The following is a 16,765-nucleotide window of genomic DNA, read 5'->3' as shown; positions in this document are numbered from 1 at the left end:
CCAAGCCAGGTAGATCACTTGAGGTTAGGAGTTTGAGACCACCCTGGCCAATGTGGCGAAACCCTGCCTCTACTAAAAATACAAAAACTGCCCAGCCATGGTGGCAGGCATCTGTAGTCCCAGCTACCTGTGAGGCTGAGGCATGAGAATCGCTTGAACCTGGGAGGCAGAGATTGCAGTGAGCCAAGATCACACCATGGCACTCCAACCTAGGCAAGAGTGAGACTTCGCCTCAAAAAAATAAAAAGATTCATACAGATACCAAAAAAACCCCAAAACCAATAATCCCTCATTAGTCACCTGTGATGGGTGCCAGGAAACAAAGTCATATTGTGGGAAATAAAGGGAAAGTATTCTGCCTGCCTCTTCCACAGAGGAGTATCCTCTTCCTGGATACTCAAACCCTGGTGCAGGGAGCAGGGTTTGCACTACTGAGTTGAACAGCTAGAAAACCAACAATAACATCCAGAATTCGACTTGGGAAGGGCCTCGGAGATCATCTACTTCCACAATCTAATCATACAGATGAGACAAGACGTCATCTGCAGGACACTTCCCAGGGAGTTTGCAGCGTCCGGCAGTGCCCTCCCGCTCCTCTAAGGATGGGGTCCTATGTACTGCCACTGTGACCCCGCCGGTGTGACCCCGCCACTGTGACCCAGACCAGAACCTGGCACACAACAGTCCCTTGCACTGGATCCTTTCCAAGCACACGGGGAGAAGGTGCATGGGTGCGGACACGCGTGCACAGTTGCACCAGGACTCACCATGCTTCTCCTCTTCTAGGTCGACTGCTGCTACCTGAGCAGGAAAGGAAGGGGAAGAAGAAGATTTAGGCTTGCTGAATTCTAAAAATCATGCTGCTGTGGATCTCAAAAACGGAACAACAAAATTAACGAAAGTAGAAAACTAACTGAAAAACTACAGCAAATTTTTGTCTACATAAATCTAAAAGCTACAGTATTAATCTCGATGTAGGCAAAACATGATTATTAAAAACCACCACATTTTGGTTAACTAACCATTTCAATTTCTGACATTTCAGAGAGCTGAGGGGCAGCTTCCACCACAAACTGATCATCCTCTTCGTTGTCAGAGTTGTGTGACTCTGTAATCACATTTGAGACGGTTTTACCACTCCCTGACCTAAATAAAAAGAAATCAGATTAAATTAGAAACGCTTTATCAGTCACACATTTCATCAACCCCAGACATTTGAAACTGTCAGAGGTCAGCAGAGATGACGCTGGTCACCAACCCTCTGAAGAGCAGCATCTCAAGCGACCTGCTGAAGCTCAGATGGACTGTTTGCAATGTCCTCTGTAAGCCCTCCAAGCCTGAGTCCCTGTGGGCCTCACCCTCCACCCCCACCCAGCTTCCCCATGTCCCTGTGCTGTCCTGTGTGTGTGTGCCTCCTGGTCCACACCTGGCCTCCCGCCCCCAAAGCCTCGTCTTGCCCTCTACTAGATGGAAGGCCCTCAGGGCCTCTACCTCTGCCCTGACCATGCTCAGTGACACCAGCCCTTCACCTGCTGCCTTCTACCTGGAGGCGCTTATTGCCCTGGGTCACAAACCTCAGGGTAGGGGCCACATTGGGGTCCCCACTGGCAGGGCTGCCCCCAGACCTCTCTTCACACAGCCAGCTGGAGGCCCCTCATTCAAATCCTAGTCACGGTGGCTGCCCTGCGTCCTGTGTCCACATCACACTCCTCTCCACCCAGGTCCCACCTTCTGGGCAAGTCAGCATCCAACAGCCTGACCCTCCAGCCCCGACCTTGTCCTCCCTCGTGGTGACAGCCTTCACCCAAGGGCTCTCTCATGCTCTCCAGGGCCACCCACTGGAACTGCCCCACCTGTAGCTGCTCCACTCCTCCTCACGCAGACCACTGTCAGCTCATTTTGACCAAATGTGAGCCCCAGACCCACTCACTCTACGGGCTTCCTGATGGCCCCCCCGCCTTTGTTCCTTCCCTGTGCACTCATGCTTGACCCAGTCCCCTAACTGCCCTGCCCGTTATCACACTGCTGCATGCATGCATACACATATGCGCACACACACACACACACACACACACACACACACACACACACAACCCCTTCCTTGCTTCAGTGCCATGCACAAGGTCCAGAGAGAATCTAGACACGTGGGAACAAGCTCTTAAAATAACACCGACTGCCGCAAACATCTTCAACTTCCTCAATGGGGTCCTTGAGACAAGAGGGCCTGTGACAAGAGGCTCGTGGGAGGAGCGGCCTGAGCTCCCGTCTCCTCATCTCTCGCACTCCCTGGGTGAGGGCTGTGGGGAAGCCGTGTCCTGGAGAGCATGGTGGGACAGAGAGGGACTGCCAATCAGGGCAGGCACGAGGGTGCAGGTGTTTGGGGGGTGGGATGTGGGCCACAGTGGGGACCCCAGCATGGCCCCTGCCCTGAGGTTTGTGAACCAGGGCAATAAGCACCACTGTGGTCCATTCAACAACCATCTGTGTGGCTCCTCCGGAACCAGCCTCACCTTGTACCTGCTGCTCTGTCAGCACCAAAGGATGCCCGAGCTCCCGTCTCCTCATCTCTCGCACTCAGCACCAAAGGAAGCCCGAGCTCCTGTCTCCTCATCTCTCGCACTCCTTGGGTGAAGGCAGCAGCGTGATAACGGGCAGGGCAGTTAGGGGACTGGGTCAAGCATGAGTGCATAGGGAGGAAACAAAGGCAGGAGGGGCCATCAGGAAGCCCATAGAGTGGGTGGGTCTGGGGCTCACATTTGGTCAAAATGAGCTGACAGTGGTCTGTGTGAGGAGGAGTGGAGCAGCTGCAGGTGGGGCAGTTCTAGTGGGTGGCCCTGGAGAGCATGAGAGAGCCCTTGGGTGAAGGCTGTCACCACGAGGGAGGGCAAGGTCCGGGGCTGGAGGGTCAGGCTGTTGGACGCTGACTTGCCCAGAAGGTGGGAACTGGGTGGAGAGGAGTGTGGAGGAGGCACTGGCCAGGACACAGAGCCCACATCCCACCCCTCCAACACCTGCACCTCCCGAGCCTGCCCTAATCGGCAGCTCTTCTCCATTCCAACTTGCTCCAGGACACGGCTTCCCCACAGCCCCTCAACTGCAGCTCCGCTCCTCCCGGGCCTTTTGTCACAGGCCCAGAGGCAAGGTCAGTAATTTCCTTATGCTTGCTGTGTCTTCCAGATCATTCTCACTAAAAACTGCCAACTTTAAATCTTGTCACTGTCGTCCCCATCATTGCTGCCATAAGCTGCCAACCCCTGTTCCCACCCGGTCCTCCCAGACCCACCACTCTCGCCAACACTGCTCCTGTCTTAACTTGTGATTTCAAGTATTGAGAAATGATCTTTCCCAAATCTGGCCTTGGGTCCCTGAACCCTCCTAGAATGATCCCACCTCCCGCACTCGACACCTACTCCCAGGGTCACCCCTGTCACTACCACTAACAGAAAGCCCCAATCTCAAATCCAAGCAACCCACTCCTTTACCACCACCACCCATCTTTCCAGCTCACGGCCCCAGGACCCGACTCCAACAGTCCGGCACCCTCAGTCTCTCAATCCTCACCTCCTCCTGACCTTCACCCCAAGGGTCCTCCCACACTCACTGGCATAAATCCCACATCAGTCACGACCCGTGGCACTGCCACATACTCTGACACCTTCCCTCCTCTCTCTGGTGCACTTACTCGGCCAAGCCGAGCACTGTGACAATGGGGCAACCTCTTTAATCCAGCCTTTGCCCCCACGCCTGCACTGTGCAACTGACCACGGCTGCACAACAGGCCCCGCCACACCAACTCCTATCTCTTTACACCCAAGTGCACCAGATGCACCGAAGTCAGCTCTCAGTCACAGCCTCCACCCAGGCACCGTCCTGTGCATTGCAGGGGTTCAGCAACAGCCCTGCCCTAACCCCCTGCCTCGTCAGAACACTAGGAAATGTCTCCAGACCAAGGCCCAATGTCCTCGGAGGGGGCTCACCCTGGAGGAAAAGCTCTGCTCCAGTCTCCTCACTAGCCAAGTCTTGTGCCAGGGATTTCACCCAGCCCCTCTTCCCTCCGACACCCCTCTTCCCCCAGACTCTCTTACGGCTCATGAGAAAAATATGCAGCAGAGAGTCACCTTAAGAATCTGCTCCGGATTCAGATCCAAGGATGGCCGATCACTAACAGCTTGGGATTGTAGCTCCCAGTGAAAGCTCAGAGAATGAGACGATGCCAAACTTTTAGACGAATTTTCGTCACTTACGGATCAGCCGATTCCCAGTGGAGGAGCCCCACGGGTCGCCAGCGTGACTCTCGTGGCTGCCGCGGCGGTTTTGCCCGTGCCTTGGCGCAGCAGCTCTTCAAGCAGAGCAAACGGGACCACTTCCCCTACTGAAAGGAGTTTGGAGCTCCGGGAAGTCAGAGCCGCTTGTTGCGGACTCAAGAGGGAAGACAGACCAGAGATTCCCGGGCAGAAGAGCACCATCAGTCTTATCGCTGCTATTTAGGCCGCCACAGTGGGTTGCTCGGATCCCAGCACTGGGAATCAATAAGTCGGACGTCGACTCAGAAACCTAATTAGAAAGGCGGTTCATCTACAATGAAGGGAAAAAAACAGCCTAAGAAGGCCGAGTATACTCAAAATCAGAACCCATCAGCAATGGAACAAGCCCTGATGGAAAAGGACTCATCAGCAACCGAACAAGCCCTGATGGAAAAGGACTGTGTTCCATTATCTGAAGTAGGCTTTAAAAGGTGGATGATAAGAAACTTCTGGGAGTTAAAGGAACTTGTTCTAACCCAATGTAAAGAAACTAAGAACTTTGAAAAAAGGTTAGATGAAATGCTGAAAAGAATAGACAATATAGAGAGGAATACAAATGAACTTATGGAGTTGAAAAATACAACACGAGAACTTACTGAAATATGTACAAGCTTAAATAGCCGAATGGATCAAGCAGAAGAAAGGATATCAGAGGTCGAAGACCAACTTAATGAAATAAAACGACAAGACAAGAATAGAGAAAAAAGGATAAAAAGGAATGAGCAAAGTCTCCAAGAAATATGGGTCTATGTGAAAAGACCTAATATACGTTTGATTGGTGTACCTGAATGTGATGGAGAGAATGAAGTCAAGCTGGAAAATACTTTTCAGGACATTATCCAGGAAAATTTTCCCAACTTAGCAAAGCAGGACACTATTCAACCCCAGGCAATACAGAGAATACCACAAAGATATTCCTCAAGAAGACCAACCCCAAGGCACATAATCGTTAGATTCACCAGGATCGAAACGAAGGAGAAAATATTAAGGGCAGCCAGAGGGAAAGATCAGGTTACCCACAAAGGGAAGCCTATTAGGCTTACAGCAGATCTCTCAACAGAAACCCTACAAGCTAGAAGAGAGTGGGGGCCAATATTCAATACACTTAAAGTCAGAACTTTCAGCCCAGAATTTCATATCCTGCCAATTTAAGCTTTACAATTGAAGGAAAAATAAAATCTTTTAGGAACAAGCAAGTACTTAGAGATTTTATTACCACCAGGCCTGCTTTACAAGGACTTCTAAAAGAAGCACTATACACAGAAAGGAACAACCAGTATGACCCTTTCTAAAAATACACCAAAAAGTAAAGAGCATTAACATAAAGAAGAATTTACATCAACGAAAGGATAAAATAGCCAGTTAATATCAAATGGCAGTAACCCTAAATTTAAATCGACTAAATCCCCCATTCAAAATATACAGACAAAATCTAAAGGTATATCTAAAGATATACGGGAGAACGATCCAAGATGGCCGATCGCTAACATCCCGGGATTGCAGCTCTCAGGGAAGGCGCGGAGAACTAGAGGACGCCACACTTTCAGACAAAGTCTGGTCGCTCACGGAGCAGAAGATCCCCCAGTGGTGGAAACACACGAGTCGCCAGCGCGACTCTTGTGGTCGGCGCAGCGGTTCCACCGGCACCTCCACGCGGCAGCGCTCGGCGCAGAGTAAACAGGACCGGTTCCCCTTCTGACCGAGGTTTGGAGCCCCGGGAAGGCAGAGTCGCCTACTACGGACACAAGAAGGAAGCCCGACAGGAGAATCCTGGGCAGAAAAGCACCATCAGTTTTAACGCCGCTGCTCTGGCCCTGGGAACTAACAACCTGGACGTCCACTCAAGAGACCTAATCTGAAAGTTGGTAATTTCAAAGAGACAGGAGGATAAATTTACAATGACGGGAAGAAACCAGCGTAAAAAAGCTGAGAATACTCAAAGTCAGAACGCCTCTCCCTCTAAAGATGATCACAGTTCCACATCAACAATGGAACAAGGCTTGATGGAGAACAAGCGCCTCCTGATGACAGAATCACTCTTCAAGGAATGGATAATAACAAACTTCGGTGAGTTAAAAGACCATGTTGTAGCCCAACGCAAAGAAACTAGAAACTTTGAAAAAAGGTTTGATGAAATCCTATTGAGAATAGACAACTTAGAGAGGAGTATGAGTGAATTAATGGAACTGAAGAATACAATCCAGGAACTCCGAGAAGTATGCACAGGTTTAAACACTCGAATTGTTCAAGCAGAAGAAGGGATATCAGAGGTCAAAGTCCAACTTAATGAAATAAAACGTGAAGAAAAGATTAGAGAAAAAAGGATAAAAAGGAATGAGCAAAGTCTCCAAGAAATGTGGGACTATGTGAAAAGACCAAATTTACGTTTGATAGGTGTACCTGAATGCGACGGAGAGAATGAATCCAAGCTGGAAAATACCCTTCAGGATATTATTCAGGAAAATTTTCCTAAACTAGCAAAGCAGGTCAACATTCAACCCCAGGTAATACAGAGAACACCACAAAGATATTCCTCAAGAAGAGCAACCCCAAGGCACATAATCGTTAGATTCACCAGGGTTGAAACGAAGGAGAGGATACTAAGGGCAGCCAGAGAGAAAGGTCAGATTACCCACAAAGGCAAGCCTATCAGACTCACAGCAGATCTCTCGGCAGAAACTTTACAGGCCAGAAGAGAGTGGGGGCCAATATTCAACATCCTCAAAGAACAGAACCTTCAGCCCAGAATTTCATATCCAGCCAAACTAAGCTTCACAACTGAAGGAAAAATAAAATCTTTTATGAACAAGCAAGAACTCAGAGATTTTATTACCACCAGGCCTGCTTTACAAGAGCTTCTGAAAGAAGCATTACACACAGAAAGAAACAACCAGTATTAGCCTTTCTAAAAATACACCAAAAAGTAAAGAGCACCAACATAAAGAAGAATTTACACCAACAAATGGATAAAACAGCCAGTCAACATCAAATGGCAGTAACCCTAAATTTAAATTGACTGAATTCCCAATCAAAAGACACAGCCAAAACCCAATGGCATGTTACATCCAGACCTGTTTCACATGCAAGGATACACAAAGACTCAAAACAAAGGGATGGAGAAAGATTTACCAACCAAATGGAGAGCAAAAATAAATAATAAATAAATAAAAAGCAGGAGTTGCAATTCTTGTATCGGATAAAATAGATTTTAAAGCAACAAAGATATAGTGGTAAAAGGATCAATGCAACAACAAGAGCTAACGATCCTAACACCCAGATAGGAGACATAGATTCAATGAAACAGAAAATTAATAAGGATATCAAGGACTTGAACTCAGATCCGGAAGAAGTAAACTTAATAAATATTCATAGAGCTCTCCACTTCGAATACACAAAATATACATTCTTGTCAATACCACATCACACCTACCCATTAGTTTAAATGAAACATTGATTGGCCATTATTAATACCCAATTTTTTTCAAAATAAAGCAATATTTCCATTTACTCTCCCTCTTTCTCTTCCTCTTTCTTCCTCTCCTTTACTTATTTTTTTTTTCTTTCCTTCTCTCAAAAAAAAAGAAATCAACTTGTAAACCTCTAGATCCAGGTCGGCAATGTCTCTTTCATTGCTTGATTTCCTTTCTTCCCTTCCCTCCCTCCCTCCCTCCCTCCCTCCCCGCTTCCTCCCTTCCTTCCTTCCTTCATCCCTTCCTTCCTCCCTACCGTCCTTATTCCCTTCCTTTCTGCCTTCCTCCCCCTCCAAAAAAAAAAAATTAATTAAAAAAATAAAGATATACAAAGACTCAAAATCTAACAGTATACCTAAAGATATACAAAGACTCAAAATAAAAAAACTTACCAACCAAATGGAGAGCAAAAATAAATCAATAAAAAGCAGGAGTTGCAATTCTCATAATTAATAAAATAGACTTTAAAGCTAAAGGATGAAAAAGCAAACAAAACACACTGCCATGTGTGTACCTATGCAACTGTATTGCATGCTCTGCACATGTACCCCAAAACCTAAAATGCAATAAAAAATAAAAATAAAAAGCTAAAGGATACAAGGGTAAAAGGATTAATGTAATAATAAGAGATCTTAACACCCAGATACATAAAACCCATAATGAGATTTAGATTCAACAAGACAGAAAATTGATAACGATATCCAGGACTTGAACTCAGATCCAGAACAATAAACTCAATAGAGCTCTCCATTTTAAACACACAAAATATACATTATCCACTTTAAACACACAAAATATTGATCGGCCATTATTGATACCTATTTTAGGAATGAAGTAATATTTCTTTTTCCCTCTTTTTTTCCTTTTTCCCTGTTTTTCTTCCCCTAAAAAAAAAATAAAAAGAATCTGCTCCACACCATGTGCCAACTCCACCTCTGTGCCCGTTCCCACACCCATGCAGGGATCTGCTCCACCAAACCCCTGCCGCACGTCACCTACGTCATCAGTTTCCCCTCTTCACTGGATCATTCCCATCATCAGAAAAATAGTAACTCCCCTTGACACTGCCTTTCTCTCTTTCTAGCCTTATTCCTTCACTTCTGTTTGTAACAGAAAACTGCATCTACTCCTGCTTCCTCCAATTCCTGCCTCTTTTATCTGAAACCCACTCTGATCCATCCTGTCTTGTTTGTGTTTATATTGCTTATGACATTTTTTTTTTAAGATGGTCTCACTCTGTCACCCAGGCTGGAGTACACGCGATCTCAGCTCATTACAACCTCCACCTCCTGGGTTCAAGTGATTATCATGTCTCAGCCTCTTGAGCAGTTGCACCTACAAGCACACACCAGCAGGCCCAGCTAATTTTTGTATTGTCAGTAGAGATGGGAGTTTCACCATGTTGGCCAGGCTGGTCTCAAACTCCTGACGTCAAGCGATCTGCCTGCCTCGGCCTCCCAAAATGCTGAAATTGCAGGTGTGAGCCACCACACCCAGTCTGCTTATAACATTTTGACCATCTTCTATTTTTTATTTTTGTGCAATTAAGCCCCTAAATTTCCCCTACTTTTTCCTCAGCATTGTTTTCATGCTTAGAAAGTCTTGAATCTAGAGGCCAGGCACGGTGGCTCACGCCTGTAATCCCAGCACTTCGGGAAGCCAAAGCAGGCGGATCACGAGGTTAAGAAATTGAGACCATCCTGGCCAGCATCGTGAAACCTCGTCTCTACTTAAAATACAGAAATTAGCTGGGCATGGTGGGGCATGCCTGTAGTCCCAGCTACTCAGGAGACTGAGACAGGAGAATTGTTTGAACCCAGGAGGCAGAGGCTGCAGTGATCTAAAATCGCACCACTGCACTTCAGCCTGGCAACAGAGCAAAACTCTGTCTCAGAAAAAAAAAAAAAAAAAAGAAGCAAGTCTTCAACCTAGAGATCAGAGAAATGCAGTCCAACACTTTCCCATGGATGTTAAGATTTAATTTTACACGGATGCATGGCTTTCCTCTTTCATCCATCTGCTAGGTCTGTCAGCCTATGGTGTGAGGCAAGGACCTACGTCATTTTTCATTCCTCAACACCAAGCTTCCAGCACCATCTGTGGCCTCCCTCCCCCATCCCTCAGTGGAGGCACTGTGCCCACGGGAGAACACACTGTGTGACCGGAACTGCCCTGCTGAGCCAGTCTTACCTCTCCAGCGGTAACGCTTCCGCACTGTCTTGCCGTTTGACCCGGGGAGGTGCTGGTCTTGCACTCCCAGGCCGAGGAATTCTTCTAAACCCAAATATCAGAAAACCAAAAAAGGAGTATGAAAAGCTTATATATTTCAAAGTGGAAAATCATCTCCAGTCCATAATCAAGTGCTAGTTAGGACACGCTACTCTGCAGAAGAGGAAGAATGTCCCATTAATCCAACCAACCAGAAAGTGTCCATCTTTTAAACTATATTTTCAGTCATTTCAAAATACCAAGAAAATAGCACAACTATTAATCAAAACATGACATAATTCAGACGTAATTTTGAATTCCCCTAAATTGCCAAAATATTCTGCATATGGTATATAACTGAGGTACAGAAAAATGATCTACTTTTTCTATCCTGTACAAATAATTCCTCGTAAGTTAGCTCAAGTGCTAAATAAACAGCAACAAGTAGAAAGAAAAGCATAGCAGCGTCCTAGGTGTGGTCACTGCTGAGGGAAAGGGATTAAAAGCACACAGACCTGATGCTGGATGAAAGCTCATTAGAAATTTCTGGAATCTCTGACACCTCAGTCTGATCTTGGCCAGCAGGTCCAGCATCTCCTTCTAAACAAATGACAATCAATTAGCAATTCACAAAGGAAAAACACACTGACGACTATTTGAAAATTCCATTTGCATTTGTTTTTGCAGTTATTTGGAATCAAATACATTTGTAATTGCAAATACAGATGAGCAATTTTTCCATTAATCATGTTGTTGAAGATAAGACCGACGTCTGATATCTAAGCTTGGTGAAGATTTGGGAAAATGGGCACACTCACACCCAGGAAATACAAACTGGTTCAACTACTTCAGAAATGGAATTCGAAAGGCAGGCTGATCAACTCCGCACTTAACAGAGGAGAAATGGACACGTGTCAAGATATCGTCGGCAGTACTGACAATTAACCGGTAAGTAAGTGACTTACGGTACACGCACATGCTAGTCCCGTTTGTGTGACACAATCCAGTACAGTAATGTATCTAACAATTACGTATGTATGCGCACATATGCAGAGAGAGCGGTTCTAAAAGAACACTCATTTACGTTATAAGCAGTGGAACTACCAGTGCTTTTAAGTTTTGTTCTTTACGTTCTTCTGCATTTTTTAATTTTTCTACATTGGTATGTACCATATTATGTTTATAATCTGAACAAAGTTTTCTTCGTTTTGATAAAAAGAATTAAGCAGTAAATAATAAGGCCCAAACTATTAAAACAATTAAGTTTACTCCACTACTTAAAGTAAAAGAAATTAATAATTGCTGGGCACGGTGGCTCAAGCCTATAATCCCAGCCCTTTGGAGGCCGAGGCGGGTGGATCACGAGGTCAAGAGATCGAGACCATCCTGGTCAACATGGTGAAACCCCGTCTCTACTAAAAATACAAAAATTAGCTGGGCATGGTGGCACACGCCGGTAATCCCAGCTACTCAGAAGGCTGAGGCAGGAGGATTGCCTGAACCCAGGAGGCAGAGGTTGCGGTGAGCCGAGACTGGGCCATTGCACTCCAGCCTGGGTAACAAGAGCGAAACTCCGTCTAAAAAAAAAAAAAGAAATTAATAATTCAGAAAATAGTCAGAATTTGAATATTAGAACTATACTTTATATTCTGGAAAAAATCCTAAAATATATGCTTTGCAAACTTAAAACATATAAATTAAATCTCAAATTAAATTAGGGCAGTTAACATCTGTTTCCACAAACTAAGTTACTTTCACTAATGTACTTTATGAAACATAAATCTTCGAGCCCTGTTTACATTCACAACAGGCATCCTGATGTGACACACAGGTGTCTAAGGCCATTCCTCACCTGCATCACTGGCGGAGTCACCTGAAAAAGAAAGCACAGCAGAAAATTAACTTTTGTGTAAGTAAATGTCAATATAGTAAACGATGAGAACAGAATTAGAGAAAAAGCACATTGTACATAATTGTGGATGTCTGTTAGAAAAAAAGATCATTTCCTTATAGCCGCTTTTCTGATGTCCCTATTGCCATTTTGTTTATTTTCAAAGACAGAAAAACAAAGCGCAAACACACTGTGCATCATAAAATGGTATTACATAAAATCAGGACACGGGTGTGGAGAGAGCACATCGGAGAGAGGAGGTGAATGAGTTCACGAGACAAGAATTGACAAAGCCAGAGCCACAGAAAAGCATCTAAATTCAAGGGAATGACGCGACAGTCTGAACCTGGCCAGCTAAATCCCAGCTGTTCCTAAGACTGGGAGATAGCCAGCAACAGCCCATCTCATAGACATAATGGGTATTTTTCCGTCGGCTTCTGAAGCAGAAGAAAATCTCCCAGCCCAGAACACTACGCAGGGAGACACAAGCCCTTGTTTAACACGGCTCCACCCCAGACAGGGATAGTTCACGCAGCCTCGAGAAAGCAGCCTGGGTTATTCTGAGGATCCATACCCAACAGAGTGAGGAGTACTCCACAGACACCTCTAGCTTATTTATTCACAGGAGGACTTTCCATGAGTGTAACATAACAGTCACGAGTTCATCAACGGTGCCCTAAAGAGGGTGGCTCTGGCAGGGAGAGAGCGGCCAAGCTTGTGGATCAAGGGGAACTGGGAGCCTCTAGAGGACCCTATAAGTGTGGGCCTGGGAGCCTCCAGAGGTCACACCCCACAAAGTGCCATAGCACAGCAGGCAGCCCGGCACCCGCCAGGGCCCAGGGGAGTGGAGGACACAGTGGTTAGGAGGGGCCTAGAGAATGTGGTCCCAGATAGTGCCAATAGAAGGGCAGTTTCAGAGACGCCAGCACTCTGGGGCAACAGGGTTGGAGGACTTAGCTCAACCCTGGGACAGGACTGCTCAGGACCAAGAGCAAATCTTCTCTTCGTGGCTGTGTAGCCTGGAGCATATGCTTAGCAGAGACCAGTGACCTGGGGGTGGGCAGCAGACCCAGTTGCAAACCCCCAGCTCTTTCTTTAAAACACTCTGGGTCACAGAGCTCATAGAAAGGTTCCTGAGTGGCGCAGTTATTCAACCACAAGGCCAACACCCAGAAGGAAAGCAAGCACAGTAAACTCCACCTTTCCATGGAGACTTCCAGTCCCCGTCACCCAGAACCCAAGGCACCTGCCACATGGCACACACTTTCCTCCCTGAAGCCTGTGCTTCCACGGCACCAGTGCTCTGCCAGCTCCTGTGCTCATGGTCTTGTCCCAGGTGACCTCATTCCTCACCCAGGCTCCCACCATCACCCGGCGCCAGCAACTCTCACAGCTCCTCTCTAGCCTGTGCTGTCCCTCCACACTCCAGGCCAGCTCCTCCAACACGTGAAACTTCAGGGATCATTCAGGACACCTCCCAAGTGATGAACCATGCCACCTCCTCTCACTCACAAAGCATGGGGGAGCACATGAGTGGGTCTCCCGTTATCAAGAAACCACTGTGTTAGATTCTGGTTTATGCAAAAAGCCAGAAGTGAATCACTCGCCACGTTCAGACCCAAGGGAGAGCCTTGAGCTCTGGGCTGTGGCCCTTTGGGAAGGCTCTGGAGGGCTGACTCTGCTCTCGCCAGAAAAGGGTAAAACGGGACCATTCTTACCTTTCTGCTTCACTGCAGAATCGGGCTCAATATTTTCACACCGCAGACTAGCTGAGTTATCATCTGAAATACTAGTTGAGTTAATATTAGCTTCTTTTGTTCCTGACATAAAACAGTTTGAAATTAGTCATTAAGACTACACCAAAGGGCCGGTGATCAGCAGTTTTGTTAACACAGAGCATGCTCACTTATCTACATCTTCCCACACTGCAAGTTGACAAAGGATTGACCAAAGGCAGTTTTTAGAAAACATGCACCTAGAATGTTCCTTCCCCATGGGTGGCTCCACAATTAGGTGGAGGAGAAAGAAAATCCCAGACTGTGAGTGTGTCCTGGGTCTACTTGGGCCATGAGGAGCAGGCTGTCCCCGCCCCCATTTCTGGAGCTACCTGACACTGCCAGTCTCCACTTGCCTCCCCACTAGAACCAGACCCAGCAGCTGAGAGGCTGCAAGTAGGTTACCAGGTAGTTCCAGACAACAGATTGTGCTTAGTCTGTGATTCTTTGTTTTTTTTTTTTTTTTCAATTTATAGCCATTTTTATTTTATTTTATTTTTGAGATGGAGTCTCGCTCTGTCGCCCAGGCTGGAGTGCAGTGGCACGATCTCGGCTCACTACAACCTCCTCCCAGGTTCAAGTAATTCTCTGCCTCAGCCTCCCGAATAGCTGGGACCACAGGCGCCTGCCACTATGCCTAGCTAATTTTTTTATATTTTTAGTAGAGACGGTTTCACCATGTTGGCCAGGCTGGTCTTGAACTCCTGACCTTGTGATCCACTTGCCTTTGCCTCCCAAAGTGTTGGCATTACAGGCATGAGCCACCGGCGCCCAGCCAAACTCTTCAATCCACCCAAAAAATCAAAATGATAACATAAACCCCAGGAATTCTCTGATGATGACGCAGACTATGGGCACAGGGCTCGCTAGGGCTGGCTCGGTCACTGCAACACAGGCCAGCTTTCTTTGGCAACGTGGACTTTTCTTTGAAGCACGAAGAAGGAAAGGCACTGTGAGGACCAGCTCGCTAACCAGACCCAATGGCAGTGCACCTGGAGTTCACCCTCAATGAAGAAATCAAGGAACAGTAACAACTGCCAGCAAACTCTCAATTCCAAATGTTAGCCATGGCCAGTGCAAGGTAACACCTGCAACTTTGAGGACAGAGAGCCCAGGCCCGTGCCGTGGCAGGACCCCAGGGGAGCAGGGCCAGGGCTGGGGGAGGAGAGAGAGGAGGGACCAGGAGTCTCTCCAGAGCGCAGGCTCTGCTCCTGGCCACTGTTCCCAACCCCCTGCACGGCCACCGCCACAGAGAGACTGTTCCCCAGCAGGTGGCATCAGGCTCCATCCCTATCTCTGCAAAAAGCTGAACGCAGAAACCAAGGTCAGAGTCTGTGCTTCTCACTGCCTGGCTTGTGCTATCTCCACACTTGTGGCTATTACCTACGTAGTGCTCACTACCTGTCTGGAGAATGCTTTCAATTTGTTCTAAATCCACTGCCCATCTCAGGATGAGCGCTGTCTCGCCCTGATCCGGGGTGAGTGGCTGCCTTATGGACATCACCTCCTTCACCCTCAGGCAGGTCTCTTTATGCCCATTTATGATGAGGAAACTGTGGCTCAGAGAACCCACTCACATGGCTGGCTAAGGTCATGAGACAGGTAAAGCAGATGGTGGGGAGTTGCCCCAGCGGTCTTAGAGATGGGGTCCCAGCTACCCAGATGGGGGCTACCAGGAGTCTACCCCTCAGGCTTTTGCCGCTGCCTGCTGCCCTGTCCTGTGTACAGAACTGCAGAGCGGCTGGGCGTTTCCCCACAGGTGCCTGGGGATGAGGAAAGCTACCAGAAAAAGAAAACATACATCACAAGATGCTGCTGAGCTGTAACATGCATTCCCACGTGGCAAGGGCTCTCTCCAGTGAAAACCCCTGCTCCAACTCAGTCACCTCTTATTGCGCCATCCCATGCTACCGAAGACCCAGGTAACTCCCATACAGTGGCCCTACTTGGAATAAAATAACCACAGATCACCTTTCACACTGCAGCTGCTGTACCAATCATGCCCAATCCTGGAAGTGCCAGCTCTGAGGGGGAACACATGCAGAGAAAGAAAGGTGCACCCACCGGCATTCCAGCTACACTTCAGAATTCATCAAAGTCAGACAGATACAAGGCAAGTTGGGCCCAGCAAAAATCTTATCTTCCCCTAAAGTCTAATTTTACACTATTTTTTCCTTAAATGCAGCTGAAGAATTTGAATATTTCTGAAGAATTCCCTCTGTAGTCACAGATGACCGCAGTTACTGATACTGAACCAAGGCCCATCCCCTCTGAGCCAGCAGGACGAGGATTGAAATGTGACTGGCTGTGACAGGCTGGCTTTCCTGGTGCCTGAGAAGCACTTTAAACATCTCTACTGCGAGCATGTTCTGAGTAGAATACAGCAGGGCAAGATGAAGACAGAAAACCCGTTTGTCTATGCCGTCACCCGCACCACTGTGAAATCCCAACAGCAAAATTAAGAAAGCATTCTGACTGAAATGTAAACATAAGCTATGTACAAAAAGCTTATCATTAACTTAAAGCGGAGTTAATAGAGTTACGTAACTTATCATATTTAAGCAAGTAAAACCCCAAGGCGTTTCCAACCTTCAGTACATCATGAAAAAGTCTGATGAACATACAAGTGTTTAGAATCATCTTTTTAAATGCGTAACTACACTGAGATACAGCCATTCGCATTAGAGGGGTAAGGAATGAAACTAAAGCATCTGCTTTTCTTACCGATTTCGGAAGTTGTTGTTTCCCGATTTGGCTCATTTATTCCAGACCCTACGGAGTCTAAAATTTTAGCTGAAATATTATCCTGCTTTCTTCCTGACATAAAATAGTTAACAACAGATTAAAATATTGTAAAAGATTTTGTGTTTGGTTTAGTTGGGATTTATAGGGGATATACGAAGGTCACCAGCAAACTGTCTTGTCAACTAAATGGTCAATTCTCAGCCTCCACACGACTCCCTCACATTAGAGCTTGACAAGAAGCCCCTCTCTCCTTCCCTAACACTTTCTTCCTCTCCAAGTTTTCCTCCAACTTGTTGGCCTTCTGTATCCTTTGTGAGGATGATCCTCCATCTTTCCTCCTCCTCCTCCATCTTTTTTCCTCTTCGTCCTTTC

The 16,765-nt window shown here is 46.8% G+C and overlaps 1 protein-coding gene and 1 long non-coding RNA gene across 19 annotated transcripts in view; one reads left to right on the top strand and one right to left on the bottom strand.

Moving 5' to 3' along the window:
* The window catches only part of TRAF3IP1 (TRAF3 interacting protein 1), a 74,914-nt gene that overhangs the window by 41,083 nt on the left and 17,066 nt on the right, over positions 1–16,765 (bottom strand). For 5 of the 18 annotated variants that reach the window (XR_013519172.1, XR_013519173.1, XM_078328913.1 and 2 more), the window contains exons 9-15: positions 16,373–16,465; positions 13,592–13,693; positions 11,835–11,855; positions 10,498–10,582; positions 9,965–10,048; positions 1,023–1,146; positions 768–801 (exon numbers count right to left, since the gene is read on the bottom strand). Coding sequence is in view for 14 of the 18 variants with exons in the window: in XM_078328913.1 (XP_078185039.1) it covers positions 768–801; positions 1,023–1,146; positions 9,965–10,048; positions 10,498–10,582; positions 11,835–11,855; positions 13,592–13,693; positions 16,373–16,465 (543 nt within the window). In the remaining 4 variants the exon portion in view is untranslated. The remainder of the gene's footprint in view (positions 1–767; positions 802–1,022; positions 1,147–9,964; positions 10,049–10,497; positions 10,583–11,834; positions 11,856–13,591; positions 13,694–16,372; positions 16,466–16,765) is intronic. The other 13 variants (XR_013519174.1, XM_078328910.1, XM_035306221.3 and 10 more) reach the window with 6 other exon arrangements.
* On the top strand, positions 10,582–16,509 carry LOC144576737 (uncharacterized). The gene is made up of 2 exons (XR_013519176.1): positions 10,582–10,930; positions 12,040–16,509. It is a non-coding gene; the product is annotated as an uncharacterized LOC144576737 (long non-coding RNA).

Source organism: Callithrix jacchus, chromosome 6, assembly GCF_049354715.1.
Source record: "Callithrix jacchus isolate 240 chromosome 6, calJac240_pri, whole genome shotgun sequence".
In the NCBI taxonomy this organism is placed as follows: domain Eukaryota; kingdom Metazoa; phylum Chordata; class Mammalia; order Primates; family Cebidae; genus Callithrix; species Callithrix jacchus.
This window is presented reverse-complemented; position numbering and strand designations above follow the sequence as displayed.